We start from the raw sequence: 21,689 nt of genomic DNA on the forward strand, positions 1-21,689 counted from the left end.
TTATTCACAGTGTGTTATTGGCAGTGTGTTATTGGCAGTGTGTTATGCACAGTGTGTAATTTACAGTGTGTTATTCACAGTGTGTTATTCACAGTGTGTTATTGGCAGTGTGTTATTGATAGTGTGTTATGCACAGTGTGTTATTGGCAGTGTGTTATGCACAGAGTGTTATTCACAGTGTGTTATTGGCAGTGTGTTATTGGCAGTGTGTTATGCACAGTGTGTTATTCACAGTGTGTTATTGGCAGTGTATTATTCACAGCGTGTTATTGGCAGTGTGTTATTGGCAGTGTGTTATTCACAGTGTGTTATTCACAGTGTGTTATTGGCAGTGTGTTATTGGCAGTGTGTTATGCACAGTGTGTAATTTACAGTGTGTTATTCACAGTGTGTTATTCACAGTGTGTTATTGGCAGTGTGTTATTGATAGTGTGTTATGCACAGTGTGTTATTCACAGTGTGTTATTGGCACTGTGTTATTGGCAGTGTGTTATTGGCAGTGTGTTATTCACAGTGTGTAATTGGCAGTGTGTTATGCACAGTGTGTTATTGGCAGTGTGTTATTCACAGTGTGTTATTGGCAGTGTGTTATGCACAGTGTGCTATTGGCAGTGTGTTATTGGCAGTGTGTTATTCACAGTGTGTTATTGGCAGTGTGTTATGCAGTGTGTTATTGGCAGTGTGTTATGCACAGTGTGTTATTGGCAGTGTGTTATTCACAGTGTGTTATTCACAGTGTGTTATTGGCAGTGTGTTATTGGCAGTGTGTCATTCACAGTGTGTTATTCACAGTGTGTTATTGGCAGTGTGTTATGCACAGTGTGTTATTCACAGTGTGTTATTGGCAGTGTGTTATGCACAGTGTGTTATTGGCAGTGTCTTATTCATAGTGTGTTATTCACAGTGTGTTATTCACAGTGTGTTATTGGCAGTGTGTTATTCACAGTGTGTTATTGGCAGTGTGTTATGCACAGTGTGTTATTGGCAGTGTGTTATTCATAGTGTGTTATTCACAGTGTGTTATTGGCAGTGTGTTATTCACAGTGTGTAATTCACAGTGTGTTATTCACAGTGTGTTATTCACAGTGTGTTATTGGCAGTGTGTTATTCACAGTGTGTTATTGGCAGTGTGTTATGCACAGTGTGTTATTGGCAGTGTGTTATGCACAGTGTGTTATGCACAGTGTGTTATTCACAGTGTGTTATTGGCAGTGTGTTATTGGCAGTGTGTTATTCACAGTGTGTTATTCACAGTGTGTTATTGGCAGTGTGTTATTGGCAGTGTATTATTCACAGTGTGTTATTCACAGTGTATTATTCACAGTGTGTTATTGGCAGTGTGTTATTCACAGTGTGTTATTGGCAGTGTGTTATTCACAGTGTGTTATTGGCAGTGTATTATTCACAGTGTGTTATTCACAGTGTGTTATTGGCAGTGTGTTATTGGCAGTGTATTATTCACAGTGTGTTATTCACAGTGTATTATTCACAGTGTGTTATTGGCAGTGTGTTATTGGCAGTGTGTTATTCACAGTGTGTTATTCACAGTGTGTTATTGGCAGTGTGTTATTGGCAGTGTATTATTCACAGTGTGTTATTGGCAGTGTGTTATTCACAGTGTGTTATTGGCAGTGTGTTATGCACAGTGTGTTATTCACAATGTGTTATTCACACTGTGTTATGCACAGTGTGTTATTCACAGTGTGTTATTGGCAGTGTGTTATTCACAGTGTGTTATTCACAATGTGTTATGCACAGTGTGTTATGCACATTGTGTTATGCACAGTGTGTTATTGGCAGTGTGTTATTCACAGTGTGTAATTTACAGTGTGTTATTCACAGTGTGTTATTCACAGTGTGTTATTGGCAGTGTGTTATTGGCAGTGTGTTATTGACAGTGTGTTATGCACAGTGTGTTATGCACAGTGTGTTATTGGCAGTGTGTTATGCACAGTGTTATTCACAGTGTGTTATTCACAGTGTGTTATTGGCAGTGTGTTATGCACAGTGTGCTATTCACAATGTGTTATTCACACTATGTTATGCACAGTGTGTTATTCACAGTGTGTTATTCACAGTGTGTTATTGGCAGTGTGTTATTGGCAATGTATTATTCACAGTGTGTTATTCACAGTGTGTTATTCACAGTGTGTTATTGGCAGTGTGTTATTCACAGTGTGTAATTCACAGTGTGTTATTGGCAGTGTGTTATTCACAGTGTGTAATTCACAGTGTGTTATTGGCAGTGTGTTATTCACAGTGTGTTATTGGAAGTGTGTTATTCACAGTGTTTATTGTCTTGTCTCCAGTGCCGGACGCTCCCACAGATCTGCGTGCTGTCAATGTGACAGACTCAATGGCGCTGTTGCTATGGAGACCGGCGCTGGCCACAGTGGACCGTTACATCATTGCATACAACGCCCAAGGCGGTGAGCTCACGAGACTCTGCTTATTAAACTTTACAATGAGGGGGGGCACGTCCACTCAGAAAAAAAAAAAAACATTGTAGCAGACTGACTGTGGAATGGGCTGTGTTAATTAGAGCATGCATGTTATTGTACATATTTAATTTAACAGTAACAGATGTGCAGGCAGAGCTACATATTCAGCAGCACATTATCTCCACCTCTCTCGACAATGATTGCAGTGTTTTTTCATCTTCGAGTTTTATGAAGCCATTAACCTGACTCTCCCTGCCCTCCCCCTTTCTGTCTCACACAATCTCTCCCTCCGCAGTCCCAGAGATGACCGTGACGAGGTCTGGCAACGTAGCCGAACTGCAGCTGAAGGGGTTAAAGGTCAACACTCTGTACAGAGTGACAGTGACCAGTGAGCGGGAAGGAGTGACCAGCGCTCCGGCCAGCACCACGTTTACCACCACAGGTCAGCCCCTGACCGTCATACATCCCAGTCTGAACAGAGCAGATGTGTTCAATGTATTGACAGGCCTCTACTCTGCACTTCCACTGTGTGTTTTGTTCAGTGGAGGATGAAGTGTGTCTCTGATTCAGTCTCTCCACTGTCTGTGTGTTTTGTTCAGTGGAGGATGAAGTGTGTCTCTGATTCAGTCTCTCCACTGTCTGTGTGTTTTGTTCAGTGGAGGATGAAGTGTGTCTCTGATTCAGTCTCTCCACTTTCTGTGTGTTTTGTTCAGTGGAGGATGAAGTGTGTCTCTGATTCAGTCTCTCCACTGTCTGTCACTGGGTTCACAGTTTAATATGTGTTTTCTCTGCCAGTTTTGTTGATTCTATTTGTTTTTGTTTTTTTAACCGTCCCTCTCTCTCCGTTTCTCTGCAGCCGTATCGAGAGGGGAGGGGCCTCGTGACCTCACAGCCAGTCAGGTGACCCCTCGCTCTGCCACCCTGCAGTGGAGGCCCCCCCGGAGTGCAGTGACGGGGTACATCCTGACAGTGCAGGGTGCAGCCGGGGAGATCATCAAGGTGAGACCAGAGAGGGTGTGAGTGTGTGTGTGTGTGAGTGTGTGTGTGTGTGTGTGTGAGTGTGTGTGTGTGTGTGTGTGTGTGAGTGTGTGTGTGTGTGTGTGTGTGTGTGTGAGAGTGTGTGTGTGAGAGTAAATAAGTGTGAGTGTGGGGGTGGGTGAGTGATGAGTGTGTGAGTGTGTGTGTGTGAGAGAGAGTGAGTGAGTGTGTGTGTGTATGAATCTGTGAGTGTGTGAGAGTGTGTATGAAATCTGTGTGGGTGTATGAGAATGTATGAGTCTGTGTGAAAGTGTGCGAATAATTTAACAGCAAATGCTGGAGTTTTTCTGTACAATTCTGTGTAAATAAGAACCTAAGAATGTTTCTGAACAAGAGGAGGCCATTCAGCCATTCAGCCCATCAGCTCGTCTGGTTCCTAACAGCTGATTGATCTAAAAACTTTGTCAAGTCGGGTCTTAAAGATCCCGGTGATTCTGCCTCAACAACATGACTAGGTACCCATTCCACACCATCTCCACTCTGTGTGAAGAAGTGTCCCCTGTCCTCCCCTGTCCTCTGGTTCTGGTTTCTGTGCTTTGCTTAAAGTGTCTGTCCCTCACAGGAAGTGACCCTTGACCCCGGTGTGAGCAGTCACAGGCTGGACAGACTGGTCCCAGCAACGCGCTACACTGTGAGCGTGATGGGAGTGAGGGGGGGTGAGAGGACTGCGGCCATCACAACTGCATTCACTACCGGTCAGTCCCTCTGTCTATCCTTTTGTCTGTCTGAGTGCCTGTCTGTATGTTGGCCTGTGTGTCTGTTTCTCTCTCTCTCTCTCTCTCTCTCTCTCTGTGTCTCTCTCTCTCTGTCTCTCTCTCTCTCTGTCTCTCTCTCTCTCTCTCTCTCTCTCATTCTCTCTCCCCCTCTCTCTTCTCTCTCACCCCCGCTCTCATTCTCGTACTCTCTTCTCTCTCTCACCTCCTCTCTTGTTCCCTCTCTCTCTTATGCCCCTTCTCTCATTCCCCCCCTCTCTCCCTCTCTCTCACCTCCTCTCTCATTCCCCCCCTCTCTCCCTCTCTCTCACCTCCTCTCTTGTTCCCTCTCTCTCAGGTGTGCTTCGATTCCCCCACCCTGTCGATTGCTCTCAGGAGCTGCTGAACGGAATGCGGGAGTCGGGAGAGACCACAGTGTACCTGGGGGGGAGCAGGGAGACACCACTACAGGTCTACTGTGACATGGAGACTGATGGGGGAGGCTGGACTGTGAGTCTGAGGGAAAAAACACAGAGAGAGAGAGAGAGAGAGAGAGAGAGAGAGAGAGAGAGAGAGAGACTTTGACTTTTAAGATCCTTTATTAAACCATTCCAATTAAAATCCATTCAAGAACAATAATAAGGTAAAACACGATTAAGATACTTGCTGGCTCCTGGGAACAGCCGAAACCTCCCCAGAGCATCAGCATAAAATCCTAAAAAACAACATCATGTTCTCCTTTAAAACCAGATTTTAACCAAATAAAAGGATCATAAAATATAAATAAAACACAAAAAAGCCAATATTAAAAACCTAAACAGTGTTTTCCTGTAAAAATAGTGAAGTGATAAAAACACTGTAAAAACAATAAAACAAAAATAAATTCAAACTAGAAATTAAACAGCAGCTCTCCCTCCTCACTCAATGAGCACAAGGCGTCTCCCACACACCACCCCTCCTGAAAGCCCTCCAGGTTACTGACCATTTTAAAATAGTTAAAATCCACCATTACCCGGCTGACAACTAAAATACGAAATAATCTGGCAGCATCTGCTAGCCCTGCCTCTAAAATCTTATTTTTCCTAGATTTTAAAATGGCCAATTTTGCCTGCCCTAAAATAAAATTAATTAAAACACACCTATCCTTATTTTTAAAACTATACGGGAACCCAAAAAGTATCTTTGCTGAAAAACACCCCAAGGATCTGCAGGAGCCCCTGCAAGAGGTGAAAGAGCGACCCCAGCCTGACACAGTCAGTGAATGTGTGGAACACGGTCTCCTCCTCCCCACAGAAGCAGCACTCAGCACTGATGCTGGGGTCCACTCTGTGGAGGAACCTACCGGTAGATACGGCACAGTGCAGGATCCTCCACTGCAGGTCCCCTGCTCTCTTGCTTAAAGGCAGTTTATACAGCACCCTCCATACTGGCTGTCTCTCTTCTGCTACCTGCAAATGGCTTCTCCACTTTGTGTCCACAGTCCCTTTTAGGTGGCTGGACTGGACTGTTTTAACATGCAGCTTGTATAGTTTTTTCCCCTCTGCTTCTTGGAGTGCTATATTTTTAACTCCCTCCATATTCCTTATTCTCTCTCCATCCCTACCCTCTTCCTCACCTAAACCTGGGGATAAAAAAAAACTGTGGGAAAAAAGGGGTCCCCTCCCTGATCAGGCCCCCCAGCTATTCCCTCCCCCAAAGCCTCCTTGAGCTTTGGTGAGAGAGAGTTTTTCAACTCATGAATCATCTTCTCAGCCAGCCTCTCCGAGTGCCAGCCCAGCCGCCTAGCCAGCTGAGCTGCTGAGATCCAACAGGGGGGCCCTGACACGATCAGGTGAGCCAGTCGGGTTACACCAGCCCTGACAAAACTGGTACACAGTGCCCCCGACTGAAAAAACTGAATGGGAAAAAGGGGATTAAAGAAGAGGGGTTCCTCCAGTAGAGACTGACCTGTCACCGACCCCTCCTCCCTCTCCACGCTTACTGTCTGCCACACAGATTCACATAAAAAGAGGGGAGACCTGTCTTGTCTAGCCTGGAGAAATCAATTAAAAACAAGCTGCGATCTAACCCCATTCCTCCTACCCGTCTTAGAAAATAAAAAGCTATCTCTCTCCAGTGAGCCCCTTCCTCGGCGTACAGGAGCCTCTTCACTGCCTGCAGTCTGAAAGCTGCCACCCTGCTGGCAATGCTGACCAGGCCTTGCCCTCCTTCATCAGTGGGGAGGTACAGGACTGCCGGCCTCAACCAATGTCTCCCTCTCCAGAAGAAATCCAGCAGTACTCTCTGAATTTCCTCTACCATTCCCCGTGGAGGGTCCAGGCACACCAGCTTGTGCCATTACATAGAGGCCACCAAATTATTGATGACCAGGACCCTCCCCTTGAATGACAGCTGAGCCAGCAGCCCCTGCCAGCTGAGCAGCCGCCCCTTCACCTTCTCCACCAGGCCCTCCCAATTCCTCTGCATGAAAAGCTCTGTCCCAAAGAACACCCCCAGCACCTTAATCCCAGTCCGATCCCACTGCAGGGCCTGAGGCAGCATGGGGGGACCCCCCTCCTGCCATCTGCCTGACAGAAAGGTGTTGCATTTTTCCCAGTTTATCCGTGCTGAAGATGCTCTCTGAAACACTGCCAAGCTCTCCTCCAGGACCTGGACGTCCCCATCACTGCACACAAACACATTCACATCATCAGCGTAAGCTGATACTTTCACAGAGACAGGGACGGGTGAGGCAGGCACCGCCCAGCCAGACAACCTGCCCCTCAGAAGATGCAACAGTGGCTCTATAGACAATGAATACAGCATGCCAGACAGAGAGCAGCCCTGTCTAATGCCCCTGCTCACCGAGAAAGGTTTGCTCAACCCGTTATTAATCTTTAAGACACTAAAAACATTTGAGTATAAAAGCTCTATGTAAGAAATAAAAACAGGGCCAAACCCGAAGGCTCTCAGGACTTTCACAAGGTAGGTGTGGTCGACCCTATCAAAAGCCTTCTCCTGATCAAGGGAGACCAATCCCACATTAAAATGACATTTCACTCAGGGTTAAAAAATCTCTAATTAAAAACAGGTTATCAAAAATAGATCTTCCTGGGATACAATATGTTTGATCCCTATGTATTACAGTACCTATACATTTCTTAACCCTATTTGCGATACACTTGGAAATTATTTTCGAATCGGCACATAACAGCGAAACTGGTCTCCAGTTCTTTAAAAGGCAGAGGTCTCCTTTCTTAGGCAGCAGTGTGATCACTGCCCTGCGGCAGCTGAGAGGCAGTTCTTTTCTCTCCAGACTTTCCTTCAGCACCTGGAAGAAGTCCTCCCCGATCACTGTCCAGAAATGTTTGAAAAACTCAGCGGGGAGGCCATCTATCCCAGGCGCCTTCCCGCTGGAGAGCTGTGTCATCGCAATGGTCAGTTCTTCAAAGGTCAGCTCTTTGTCCAGTCCACCCTGCTCCTCTTTGCTCAGGCTAGGTAGATCCTGGAGCAGGGTCTCTGTGTCATCTTGATCACACTGTTCTTTTGTGAACAGCTGCTTGTAGAACTGCACCGCCGCCTCACTGATCTCCTCTCTGCTGTGTAGTTCTCTGCCGCAGGGCGTCCGCACACACCTTAGCTGCTGGCTGTATGCTCTCTTCTTCTCCAGGCCAAAGAAGAAGGAAGTGGGTGCATCCATGTCCCTCAGCGCCACGAAGCGAGAACGCACCAACGCCCCCTTCACCTTCTCCTCCAGCAAGCTGCCCAACACATGTCTTTTCTCTTTTATTTTTTGAAAGGTTTGCTCATTAGAGAGATCCCCATTATTCTCTATGTTTAGAATGTCTCTCTCTAACTCCCTGACTGCCTTGTCCAGTGACCTGGTAGCCTCCAGGGTGTACTGCTGACAAAAAATTCGAATTTGCTTTTTCCCAATGTCCCACCACTGCCTTAAATCTTGATAATTGTTTTTTTGATTTTGCCAAACTTTCCAAAACTCTTTAAAAACTTTTCCAAATTTACAGTCTTTTAATAATTGAATATTGAAATGCCAATAAGAAGATTTGTGTCCTTCAGTTGGAATAAGTACACTGACTAACAGGCAGTGGTGGTCTGATAGACTGTTAGGAATAATGCTTGCCCCTACAAAAGAATTGAGGTGACAACGAAATGAATAAAACTGATCCAGTCGTGCTCTAGATGTATAGTTGTTACGGGACTGGGACCAGCTGTACTGTCGGGCTTGAGGGTGCAGACACCTCCAAACGTCAACCAGGTCACCAGACTGTAAAACTGCAGTCAGCTCTCTGGAGGATTGAGGATGTGGCTCTTCAGTATTCCTATCTTTAGTAAAATCTATAGTGCAGTTAAAATCACCCGCAACCACTAATACGTCATTATTACTGCATTTTAAAATAGTTTGTTTCAACTTGTTAAACAATAAAATTCTGTCTCTTCCCGTATTTGGTGCATAAATATTTATAAAAGTAAAGTTAAAACCAGCTATTTGTGTCTCTACTTTTAAAAGCCGCCCCTTCTCAATCTCTTCTACATGCTGTACACTGACAGGCAGGTCTGATTTAAAAAGCACCGCTACTCCCGCGCTGGTGCTGGAGCCGTGACTGAACACACCCTGACCGCCCCACTCTGACAGCCAGACCGCCTCACTCTCCTGTTCAATATGCGTCTCCTGCACCATCACAACCCCAGCCCTTTTCTGCTTTAAAAATTCAAATAACTGTGCTCTTTTAAAAGACTGTCTACAACCATTAACGTTAAAAGAAATAAAAGTACACTTTTCCATGGCGGATAAAATATTTAAGACCATCAAGTTAAAACAAACACTAAAAAATAAAATGTTCCTTTTTTTAAAAAAATCCATTTTAAAATAAAGTTTTTGATTGTACCATCATTTTCTTAACAGTCTGCACTACTTTTTTTAAACGGTACCTCTTCTGCTGATCTAGCTCCTCAAGCGTAGACTTCCTGGAGACTATATGCGCAGAATGTAAAAACAATTTTAAATCGGGGAAAAAAACTTTTAATGTCCACTCCCCTCTTACCTTTAGTACTGTCGAGAAAGTTGTTAATGTACTGCAGTGTATAGAGTTTTCTCCTGACGGGTTGGCTGTCAGGGACGTCCGAGATTAACGAGGAATCAGAGAGCCCCTCGTCATCCGACTCGTACATGCCCTCATCTTGTTCGCCATCCGCCCCATCCTCTTCAGCGGCCTCGCTGCTCTCCACAGCCACAGCTTCAGCTTCAGCACCCCCTGTCTTGTAGCCAGACTGGGGGAGATCTGTGCTTCTGCCTCCTTCTTCAGGGAAAGGTGGCACAGCCTCCGGGGAAGACGTCAGTTCCCCCTCAGGCATCGGTTGTGGATCGCCTCCGCTCTCCGCAACTTTCACGCCGGGAGGCTGAGTCTTCTCACTGCTGCTCACAGATACAGACCCAGAGTCCTGCCTTGGCTCTCCTTCCTCAGAGTGCTTGTTTTTCTTTTTCTTTTTTTTCGCCACCACTTCATCAATTTGCCCAGCCTCTTGCCCCGAAGCTGTTTTCGCTTGGCTGTGTCTTTTCAGTTGTATCAACTCTGCTTCAGGTACCGCTGACTCGGGCTCCGCTGACTCGGACTCCGCTGACTCGGACTCCGCTGACCCAGGCTTTACTGTCCCGGGCTCTGCTGATTCTGCTAACCCGGGCTCTGCTGGCTCCGCTGACCCGGGCTCTGCTGGCTCCGCTGACCCGGGCTCTGCTGGCTCCGCTGACCCGGGCTCTGCTGGCTCCGCTGACCCGGGCTCTGCTGGCTCCGGGGGCTGCTCATCCTCCCGCTCTCCCCGATCGCCCCCGACCTCCTCCCCGCCAGGAGCTCCATTATCCTGCTCTGTTTCAGCCCGATCCCTGTTTCTGGGACACTGCTTTCTTTGATGTCCCTGAGCGCCACATTTAAAACACCTCATTATATCTGAACTGGCAAAAACAACACAATTCGTCCCCTCGACATTAAAATTCCACGCTACTTCAATAGTTAAATTAGGATCATGCTGTAAAATGAACGCCTGTCTTCTAAAAGACAAAACATGTTTTACACTGGGATTTTTACAACCCAGAGGAATCGTTTTAATGGGATACATTAATTTTCCGTATCTTGATAACTCTCTTTCCAGTAACTCGTTTTTTAAGAAGGGAGGGACATTAGACAGTATTACTTTGGTTACGGGTGTTACTAAAGGTGAAACTTCAATAAAAGACCCCTGCACACTAAACCCCTCCTCCACTAGCTTATTTACCAAATCTACATCAGTTAAAAAGATGACTAGAGCTTTATTCATCCTTGATGCTGATTTTATTTTATTAAAGCCCACAACCTCTCCTACCGCTACCAGGCATTCCTCCACCGACACCCCGATATCAGGCACACAGCGGCAGCCGTGCCGGCGAGTCAGCACCCCCCCTCCACCTGAACTACACGCCATATCGGCGTTTCTGCTGATCTACGACCAGCTACACAAACAACAACGACTCACAAATATACTAAAACTATTACGATAGTCAGATAAACAAACAAACAAATATTACATAAAACACAAAAATATAAATATATATAAATAAATAATTGCAAAAGTTTAGACTCTACTCACCTCCACTCACCACCTGGCTCCTCCCACAATCCCACAATCCGAGAGAGAGAGAGAGAGAGAGAGAGAGATGTTGACCTTTATTGAAAATATTTGGTAGAATCCATGAAAACTTCATAAACACAGTAAAAGTACAACATTAAGTCCAGTGAGACGAGCCCTACATTAAGATCACAGATATTTGTTACAGATAAAAAGTCACAAATTAAAAACAAGTTATCAAATATGTATGTTTGGTCATATGTATTACAGGAAATGATGTAAAAATCAGAACATAAAAGCGATACAGGTCTCCAGTTCTTAAGCAGGCACAGGTCTCCCTTCTTGGGCAGCAATGTGATCACTGCTCTACGGTAGCAGAGGGGCAGTTTATGTGTGAGGCTCTCTCTCAGTACCTGGAGCAAGTCCTTCCCCATTACATTCCAACATTTTAAAAAGAATTCAGCGGGCAGTCTGTCGATCCCTGGAGTCTTCCACTGGAGAGCTGTGTGCCAGCAGCAGTCTGCTCCTCGTAGGTCAGCGGCTCATCCAGGTGACACTGTCCCTCCTCGCTGAGGCAGGGCAGACCCTGGAGCAGCGGGTCAGTGCCCTGTTCTTGTAGAACTGTACTGTCTCCCTGCTGATCTCCTCCCGGCTGTACAGCTCTCTAACGCAGGCCGTCCGGACGCAGCACAGCTGCCGGCTCTCTGCTCTCCTCTTCTCCAGGCTGAAGAAGAAACTGGTGGGGCGTCCCCATGTCCCTCAGCTCCACGAAACGAGAGCGCACAAGGTCCCCCTTCACCCTCTCCTCCAGCAGGATTTCCTGTTTTTTCTCCTTTTTCCAAATATTCCAGAACTGATTAAATTGTCATTACTTTTTAATTCTAAAAAGTGCTTGCTTTAATTTATTACAAATTAAAATTTCCTGCCCCCGATTAGGAGCATAAATATGAATAAAAACTTACACAGTATCGCCCAGCCTAGTCCTCACTTTTAAAAGCCTCTGTTTTTTTATCTCTTCAATGTGTAATAAAAGGGTTCCTAGGCTGGGCTTGAATAGCACTGCCACCCCTGCAGTAGTGCTGGAGCCGTGGCTTAGCACACATGCTGCTGCACTCCGCTAGCCACTCCACCTCAATCTCCCTGTTAGAATTACACCCCCTCCACTCCACCTCACTCTCCCTGTTAGAATCACACCCCTTCCACTCCGACTCACTCTTCCTGTTAGAATCACACCCCTTCCACGCCGCCTCAGTCTCCCTGTTAGAATCACACCCCCTCCACTCCACCTCACTCACCCTGTTAGAATCACACCCCCTCCACTCCACCTCACTCTCCCTGTTAGAATCACACCCCCCCCTCCACTCCTCCTCAATCTCCCTGTCAGAATCACACACCCCCCTCCACTCCACCTCAATCTCCCTGTTAGAATCACACCCCCTCCACTCCACCTCACTCTCCCTGTCAGAATCACACCCCCTCCACTCCACCTCAATCTCCCTGTCAGAATCACACACCCCCTTCCACTCCACCTCACTCTCCCTGTCAGAATCACACCCCCTCCACTCCACCTCAATCTCCCTGTCAGAATCACACACCCCCTTCCACTCCACCTCACTCTCCCTGTCAGAATCACACACCCCCTTCCACTCCACCTCACTCTCCCTGTCAGAATCACACACCCACTTCCACTCCGCCTCACTCTCCCTGTTAGAATCACACCCCCTCCACTCCGCCTCACTCTCCCTGTTAGAATCACACCCCCTCCACTCCACCTCAATCTCCCTGTCAGAATCACACACCCCCTTCCACTCCACCTCACTCTCCCTGTTAGAATCACACCCCCTCCACTCCGCCTCACTCTCCTTGTTAGAATCACACCCCCTCCACTCCTCCTCAATCTCCCTGTCAGAATCACACCCCCCCTCCACTCCGCCTCATTCTCCCTGTCAGAATCACACACCCCCTTCCACTCCGCCTCACTCTCCCTGTTAGAATCACACACCCCCTGCACTCCACCTCAATCTCCCTGTTAGAATCACACCCCCTCCACGCCACCTCAATCTCCCTGTCAGAATCACACCCCCTCCACTCCACCTCAATCTCCCTGTTAGAATCACACCCCCTCCACTCCACCTCACTCTCCCTGTCAGAATCAAACCCCCTCCACTCCACCTCAATCTCCCTGTCAGAATCACACACCCCCTTCCACTCCGCCTCACTCTCCCTGTTAGAATCACACACCCCCTTCCACTCCACCTCACTCTCCCTGTTAGAATCACACACCCCCTTCCACTCCACCTCACTCTCCCTGTCAGAATCACACCCCCCCTCCACTCCGCCTCATTCTCCCTGTCAGAATCACACACCCCCTTCCACTCCGCCTCACTCTCCCTGTTAGAATCACACACCCCCTTCCACTCCACCTCACTCTCCCTGTTAGAATCACACCCCCTCCACTCCGCCTCACTCTCCTTGTTAGAATCACACCCCCTCCACTCCTCCTCAATCTCCCTGTCAGAATCACACCCCCCCTCCACTCCGCCTCATTCTCCCTGTCAGAATCACACACCCCCTTCCACTCCGCCTCACTCTCCCTGTTAGAATCACACACCCCCTCCACTCCACCTCAATCTCCCTGTTAGAATCACACCCCCTCCACGCCACCTCAATCTCCCTGTCAGAATCACACCCCCTCCACTCCACCTCAATCTCCCTGTTAGAATCACACCCCCTCCACTCCACCTCACTCTCCCTGTCAGAATCAAACCCCCTCCACTCCACCTCAATCTCCCTGTCAGAATCACACACCCCCTTCCACTCCACCTCACTCTCCCTGTCAGAATCACACCCCCTCCACTCCGCCTCACTCTCCCTGTTAGAATCACACCCCCTCCACTCCGCCTCACTCTCCCTGTTAGAATCACACCCCCTCCACTCCACCTCACTCTCCCTGTTAGAATCACACCCCCTCCACTCCACCTCAATCTCCCTGTCAGAATCACACACCCCCTTCCACTCCACCTCACTCTCCCTGTTAGAATCACACCCCCTCCACTCCTCCTCAATCTCCCTGTCAGAATCACACCCCCCCTCCACTCCGCCTCATTCACCCTGTCAGAATCACACACCCCCTTCCACTCCGCCTCACTCTCCCTGTTAGAATCACACCCCCTCCACTCCACCTCACTCTCCCTGTTAGAATCACACCCCCCCCTCCACGCCACCTCAATCTCCCTGTCAGAATCACACCCCCTCCACTCCACCTCAATCTCCCTGTTAGAATCACACCCCCTCCACTCCACCTCACTCTCCCTGTCAGAATCAAACCCCCTCCACTCCACCTCAATCTCCCTGTCAGAATCACACACCCCCTTCCACTCCACCTCACTCTCCCTGTCAGAATCACACCCCCTCCACTCCGCCTCACTCTCCCTGTTAGAATCACACCCCCTCCACTCCGCCTCACTCTCCCTGTTAGAATCACACCCCCTCCACTCCACCTCACTCTCCCTGTTAGAATCACACCCCCTCCACTCCACCTCAATCTCCCTGTCAGAATCACACCCCCCTCCACTCCACCTCAATCTCCCTGTTAGAATCACACCCCCTCCACTCCACCTCAATCTCCCTGTCAGAATCACACCCCCTCCACTCCTCCTCAATCTCCCTGTCAGAATCACACCCCCCCTCCACTCCGCCTCATTCTCCCTGTCAGAATCACACACCCCCTTCCACTCCGCCTCACTCTCCCTGTTAGAATCACACCCCCCCTCCACTCCACCTCAATCTCCCTGTTAGAATCACACCCCCTCCACTCCACCTCAATCTCCCTGTCAGAATCACACCCCCTCCACTCCACCTCAATCTCCCTGTCAGAATCACACCCCCCTCCACTCCACCTCAATCTCCCTGTTAGAATCACACCCCCTCCACTCCACCTCAATCTCCCTGTCAGAATCACATCCCCTCCACTCCACCTCAATCTCCCTGTTAGAATCACACCCCCTCCACTCCGCCTCACTCTCCCTGTTAGAATCACACCCCCTCCACTCCTCCTCAATCTCCCTGTCAGAATCACACCCCCCCTCCACTCCGCCTCATTCTCCCTGTCAGAATCACACACCCCCTTCCACTCCGCCTCACTCTCCCTGTTAGAATCACACACCCCCTCCACTCCACCTCAATCTCCCTGTTAGAATCACACCCCCTCCACTCCGCCTCACTCTCCCTGTTAGAATCACACCCCCTCCACTCCTCCTCAATCTCCCTGTCAGAATCACACCCCCCCTCCACTCCGCCTCATTCTCCCTGTCAGAATCACACACCCCCTTCCACTCCGCCTCACTCTCCCTGTTAGAATCACACACCCCCTCCACTCCACCTCAATCTCCCTGTTAGAATCACACCCCCTCCACTCCACCTCAATCTCCCTGTCAGAATCACACCCCCTCCACTCCACCTCAATCTCCCTGTCAGAATCACACACCCCTCCACTCCACCTCAATCTCCCTGTTAGAATCACACCCCCTCCACTCCACCTCAATCTCCCTGTCAGAATCACACCCCCTCCACTCCACCTCAATCTCCCTGTTAGAATCACACCCCCTCCACTCCGCCTCACTCTCCCTGTTAGAATCACACCCCCTCCACTCCTCCTCAATCTCCCTGTCAGAATCACACACCCCCTCCACTCCGCCTCATTCTCCCTGTCAGAATCACACACCCCCTTCCACTCCGCCTCACTCTCCCTGTTAGAATCACACACCCCCTCCACTCCACCTCAATCTCCCTGTTAGAATCACACCCCCTCCACGCCACCTCAATCTCCCTGTCAGAATCACACCCCCTCCACTCCACCTCAATCTCCCTGTTAGAATCACACCCCCTCCACTCCACCTCACTCTCCCTGTCAGAATCACACCCCCCCTCCACTCCACCTCAATCTCCCTGTCAGAATCACACCCCCCCTCCACTCCGCCTCATTCTCCCTGTCAGAATCACACACCCCCTTCCACTCCGCCTCACTCTCCCTGTTAGAATCACACACCCCCTCCACTCCACCTCAATCTCCCTGTTAGAATCACACCCCCTCCACTCCACCTCAATCTCCCTGTCAGAATCACACCCCCTCCACTCCACCTCAATCTCCCTGTCAGAATCACACCCCCCTCCACTCCACCTCAATCTCCCTGTTAGAATCACACCCCCTCCACTCCACCTCAATCTCCCTGTCAGAATCACACCCCCTCCACTCCACCTCAATCTCCCTGTTAGAATCACACCCCCTCCACTCCACCTCACTCTCCCTGTCAGAATCACACCCCCTCCACTCCACCTCAATCTCCCTGTCAGAATCACACACCCCCTTCCACTCCGCCTCACTCTCCCTGTCAGAATCACACACCCCCTTCCACTCCGCCTCACTCTCCCTGTTAGAATCACACCCCCTCCACTCCGCCTCACTCTCCCTGTTAGAATCACACCCCCTCCACTCCACCTCAATCTCCCTGTCAGAATCACACACCCCCTTCCACTCCACCTCACTCTCCCTGTTAGAATCACACCCCCTCCACTCCGCCTCACTCTCCCTGTTAGAATCACACCCCCTCCACTCCTCCTCAATCTCCCTGTCAGAATCACACCCCCCCTCCACTCCGCCTCATTCTCCCTGTCAGAATCACACACCCCCTTCCACTCCGCCTCACTCTCCCTGTTAGAATCACACACCCCCTCCACTCCACCTCAATCTCCCTGTTAGAATCACACCCCCTCCACTCCGCCTCACTCTCCCTGTTAGAATCACACCCCCTCCACTCCTCCTCAATCTCCCTGTCAGAATCACACCCCCCCTCCACTCCGCCTCATTCTCCCTGTCAGAATCACACACCCCCTTCCACTCCGCCTCACTCTCCCTGTTAGAATCACACACCCCCTCCACTCCACCTCAATCTCCCTGTTAGAATCACACCCCCTCCACTCCACCTCAATCTCCCTGTCAGAATCACACCCCCTCCACTCCACCTCAATCTCCCTGTCAGAATCACACCCCCCTCCACTCCACCTCAATCTCCCTGTTAGAATCACACCCCCTCCACTCCACCTCAATCTCCCTGTCAGAATCACACCCCCTCCACTCCACCTCAATCTCCCTGTTAGAATCACACCCCCTCCACTCCGCCTCACTCTCCCTGTTAGAATCACACCCCCTCCACTCCTCCTCAATCTCCCTGTCAGAATCACACACCCCCTCCACTCCGCCTCATTCTCCCTGTCAGAATCACACACCCCCTTCCACTCCGCCTCACTCTCCCTGTTAGAATCACACACCCCCTCCACTCCACCTCAATCTCCCTGTTAGAATCACACCCCCTCCACGCCACCTCAATCTCCCTGTCAGAATCACACCCCCTCCACTCCACCTCAATCTCCCTGTTAGAATCACACCCCCTCCACTCCACCTCACTCTCCCTGTCAGAATCACACCCCCCCTCCACTCCACCTCAATCTCCCTGTCAGAATCACACCCCCCCTCCACTCCGCCTCATTCTCCCTGTCAGAATCACACACCCCCTTCCACTCCGCCTCACTCTCCCTGTTAGAATCACACACCCCCTCCACTCCACCTCAATCTCCCTGTTAGAATCACACCCCCTCCACTCCACCTCAATCTCCCTGTCAGAATCACACCCCCTCCACTCCACCTCAATCTCCCTGTCAGAATCACACCCCCCTCCACTCCACCTCAATCTCCCTGTTAGAATCACACCCCCTCCACTCCACCTCAATCTCCCTGTCAGAATCACACCCCCTCCACTCCACCTCAATCTCCCTGTTAGAATCACACCCCCTCCACTCCACCTCACTCTCCCTGTCAGAATCACACCCCCTCCACTCCACCTCAATCTCCCTGTCAGAATCACACACCCCCTTCCACTCCGCCTCACTCTCCCTGTCAGAATCACACACCCCCTTCCACTCCGCCTCACTCTCCCTGTTAGAATCACACCCCCTCCACTCCGCCTCACTCTCCCTGTTAGAATCACACCCCCTCCACTCCACCTCAATCTCCCTGTCAGAATCACACACCCCCTTCCACTCCACCTCACTCTCCCTGTTAGAATCACACCCCCTCCACTCCGCCTCACTCTCCCTGTTAGAATCACACCCCCTCCACTCCTCCTCAATCTCCCTGTCAGAATCACACCCCCCCTCCACTCTGCCTCACTCTCCCTGTCAGAATCACACACCCCCTTCCACTCCGCCTCACTCTCCCTGTTAGAATCACACACCCCCTCCACTCCACCTCAATCTCCCTGTCAGAATCACACCCCCCCTCCACTCCACCTCAATCTCCCGGTTAGAATCACACCCCCTCCACTCCACCTCAATCTCCCTGTCAGAATCACACCCCCTCCACTCCACCTCACTCTCCCTGTCAGAATCACACCCCCCCTCCACTCCACCTCAATCTCCCTGTCAGAATCGCACCCCTTCCACTCCGCCTCACTCTCCCTGTCAGAATCACACACCCCCCTCCATTCCGCCTCACTCTCCCTGTTAGAATCACCCCCCCTCCACTCCGCCTCACTCTCCCTGTCAGAATGTGTTTCTTGTAAAACCCCACCCCACCCGCTTCTGATCTAAACACTCAAATAGCTGCGCTCTGTTAAAAGACTGCCTGCAGCCATTCAGGTTAAAAGATATATAAACGCACTTCTCTGTGCTGACTAAAAAACTTAAAACCAGCAGAGCAAAACAAGCAGTAATAAACAAGTAATATTGAAAGAAGCCTTTTAAAAATGATGCTTTGAAACATTAGTGACTTTTCTCTTTATCACTTGTACAATTTTCTTTGAGCATTATCTTTTTTTATTGATCAAATTCATCTAAAGTTGCTTCCTTTGTAATAATATGTGTAAACATAAATGAGGGAAGAAGTTTTCAATTTCAGCCCCCTCCCCCTTCTCCCTTTTGTATCTTCCATGACCTGTTTAACTTGTTTAAGGCAGTTCAGCTCTTAACTATCAGGGGTATCAGAGACGCTCAGCCCTCTGCAGCTCTCCCCAAGTCCACAGCACACATCTCGACCCCTTCCTCCTCTCCTGGTCTCTCTGTGATGGGCTGTCACTGGTCTCTTTGTGAAAGGCTGTGGCTGGTCTCTTTGTGAAAGGCTGTAGCTGGTCTCTGTGACAGGCTGTGGCTGGTCTCTGACAGGCTGTGGCTGGTCTCTTTGTGAAAGGCTGTGGCTGGTCTCTTTGTGAAAGGCTGTAGCTGGTCTCTGTGACAGGCTGTGGCTGGTCTCTTTGTGAAGGCTGTGGCTGGTCTCTGTGACAGTCTGTGGCTGGTCTCTGTGACAGGCTGTGGCTGGTCTCTTTGTGACAGGCTGTCGCTGGTCTCTGTGACAGGCTGTGGCTGGTCTCTGTGACAGGCTGTGGCTGGTCTCTCTGTGACGGGCTGTCGCTGGTCTCTCTGTGACGGGCTGTGGCTGGTCTCTTTGTGACAGGCTGTGGCTGGTCTCTGTGACAGGCTGTGGCTGGTCTCTTTGTGACAGGCTGTCGCTGGTCTCTTTGTGACAGGCTGTGGCTGGTCTCTGTGACAGGCTGTGGCTGGTCTCTGACAGGCTGTGGCTGGTCTCTTTGTGAAAGGCTGTGGCTGGTCTCTTTGTGAAAGGCTGTAGCTGGTCTCTGTGACAGGCTGTTGCTGGTCTCTTTGTGAAGGCTGTGGCTGGTCTCTGTGACAGGCTGTGTCTGGTCTCTGTGACAGGCTGTTGCTGGTCTCTTTGTGACAGGCTGTGGCTGGTCTCTGTGACAGGCTGTGGCTGGTCTGTGTGACAGGCTGTGGCTGGTCTCTTTGTGAAAGGCTGTAGCTGGTCTCTGTGACAGGCTGTGGCTGGTCTCTTTGTGAAAGGCTGTGGCTGGTCTCTGTGACAGGCTGTGGCTGGTCTCTGTGACAGGCTGTGGCTGGTCTCTCTGTGACGGGCTGTCGCTGGTCTCTCTGTGACGGGCTGTGGCTGGTCTCTTTGTGACAGGCTGTTGCTGGTCTCTTTGTGACAGGCTGTGGCTGGTCTCTGTGACAGGCTGTGGCTGGTCTCTTTGTGACAGGCTGTGGCTGGTCTCTGTGACAGGCTGTGGCTGGTCTCTGACAGGCTGTGGCTGGTCTCTTTGTGAAAGGCTGTGGCTGGTCTCTTTGTGAAAGGCTGTAGCTTGTCTCTGTGACAGGCTGTGGCTGGTCACTTTGTGAAGGCTGTGGCTGGTCTCTGTGACAGGCTGTGGCTGGTCTCTGTGACAGGCTGTGGCTGGTCTCTTTGTGACAGGCTGTGGCTGGTCTCTGTGACAGGCTGTGGCTGGTCTCTGTGACAGGCTGTGGCTGGTCTCTTTGTGAAAGGCTGTAGCTGGTCTCTGTGACAGGCTGTGGCTGGTCTTTTTGTGAAATGCTGTGGCTGGTCTCTGTGACAGGCTGTGGCTGGTCTCTGCGACAGGCTGTGGCTGGTCTCTGTGACAGGCTGTGGCTGGTCTCTCTGTGACGGGCTGTCGCTGGTCTCTCTGTGACGGGCTGTGGCTGGTCTCTGTGACAGGCTGTGGCTGGTCTCTGTGACAGGCTGTGGCTGGTCTCTCTGTGACGGGCTGTCGCTGGTCTCTCTGACGGGCTGTGGCTGGTCTCTTTGTGACAGGCTGTGGCTGGTCTCTTTGTGAAAGGCTGTGGCTGGTCTCTTTGTGAAAGGCTGTAGCTGGTCTCTGTGACAGGCTGTGGCTGGTCTCTTTGTGAAGGCTGTGGCTGGTCTCTGACAGGCTGTGGCTGGTCTCTTTGTGAAAGGCTGTGGCTGGTCTCTTTGTGAAAGGCTGTAGCTGGTCTCTGTGACAGGCTGTGGCTGGTCTCTTTGTGAAGGCTGTGGCTGGTCTCTGTGACAGGCTGTGGCTGGTCTCTGTGACAGGCTGTTGCTGGTCTCTTTGTGACAGGCTGTTGCTGGTCTCTTTGTGACAGGCTGTGGCTGTTATCTTTGTGATAGTCTGTGGCTGGTCTCTGTGACAGGCTGTGGCTGGTCTCTCTGTGACGGGCTGTCGCTGGTCTCTCTGTGACGGGCTGTGGCTGGTCTCTTTGTGACAGGCTGTGGCTGGTCTCTGTGACAGGCTGTGGCTGGTCTCTTTGTGACAGGCTGTGGCTGGTCTCTTTGTGACAGGCTGTGGCTGGTCTCTGACAGGCTGTGGCTGGTCTCTGACAGGCTGTGGCTGGTCTCTTTGTGAAAGTCTGTAGCTGGTCTCTGTGACAGGCTGTGGCTGGTCTCTTTGTGAAAGGCTGTAGCTGGTCTCTGTGACAGGCTGTGGCTGGTCTCTTTGTGAAAGGCTGTGGCTGGTCTCTGTGACAGGCTGTGGCTGGTCTCTGTGACAGGCTGTGGCTGGTCTCTGTGACAGGCTGTGGCTGGTCTCTCTGTGACAGGCTGTGGCTGGTCTCTTTGTGACAGGCTGTGGCTGGTCTCTTTGTGACAGGCTGTGGCTGGTCTCTGTGACAGGCTGTGGCTGGTCTCTTTGTGACAGGTTGTGGCTGGTCTCTTTGTGACAGGTTGTGGCTGGTCTCTTTGTGACAGGCTGTGGCTGGTCTCTTTGTGACAGGTTGTGGCTGTTCTCTTTGTGACAGGCTGTGGCTGTTCTCTTTGTGACAGGCTGTGGCTGGTCTCTGACAGGCTGTGGCTGGTCTCTTTGTGAAAGGCTGTGGCTGGTATCTTTGTGAAAGGCTGTAGCTGGTCTCTGTGACAGGCTGTGGCTGGTCTCTTTGTGAAGGCTGTGGCTGGTCTCTGTGACAGGCTGTGGCTGGTCTCTGTGACAGGCTGTGGCTGGTCTCTTTGTGACAGGCTGTGGCTGGTCTCTTTGTGACAGGCTGTGGCTGGTCTCTGTGACAGGCTGTGGCTGGTCTCTGTGACAGGCTG

The 21,689-nt window shown here is 50.5% G+C and overlaps 1 protein-coding gene across 3 annotated transcripts in view; it reads left to right on the top strand.

The window, feature by feature from the left end:
* The window catches only part of LOC117964831 (tenascin-like), an 89,456-nt gene that overhangs the window by 51,354 nt on the left and 16,413 nt on the right, over positions 1–21,689 (top strand). For all 3 annotated transcript variants that reach the window (XM_059010780.1, XM_059010781.1, XM_059010782.1), the window contains 5 exons: positions 2,310–2,429; positions 2,737–2,883; positions 3,298–3,440; positions 4,042–4,174; positions 4,530–4,681. In XM_059010780.1, the coding sequence (XP_058866763.1) occupies positions 2,310–2,429; positions 2,737–2,883; positions 3,298–3,440; positions 4,042–4,174; positions 4,530–4,681 (695 nt within the window). The remainder of the gene's footprint in view (positions 1–2,309; positions 2,430–2,736; positions 2,884–3,297; positions 3,441–4,041; positions 4,175–4,529; positions 4,682–21,689) is intronic.

The sequence above is a fragment of the Acipenser ruthenus genome, chromosome 41, assembly GCF_902713425.1.
Source record: "Acipenser ruthenus chromosome 41, fAciRut3.2 maternal haplotype, whole genome shotgun sequence".
Classification (NCBI taxonomy): Eukaryota; Metazoa; Chordata; class Actinopteri; order Acipenseriformes; family Acipenseridae; genus Acipenser; species Acipenser ruthenus.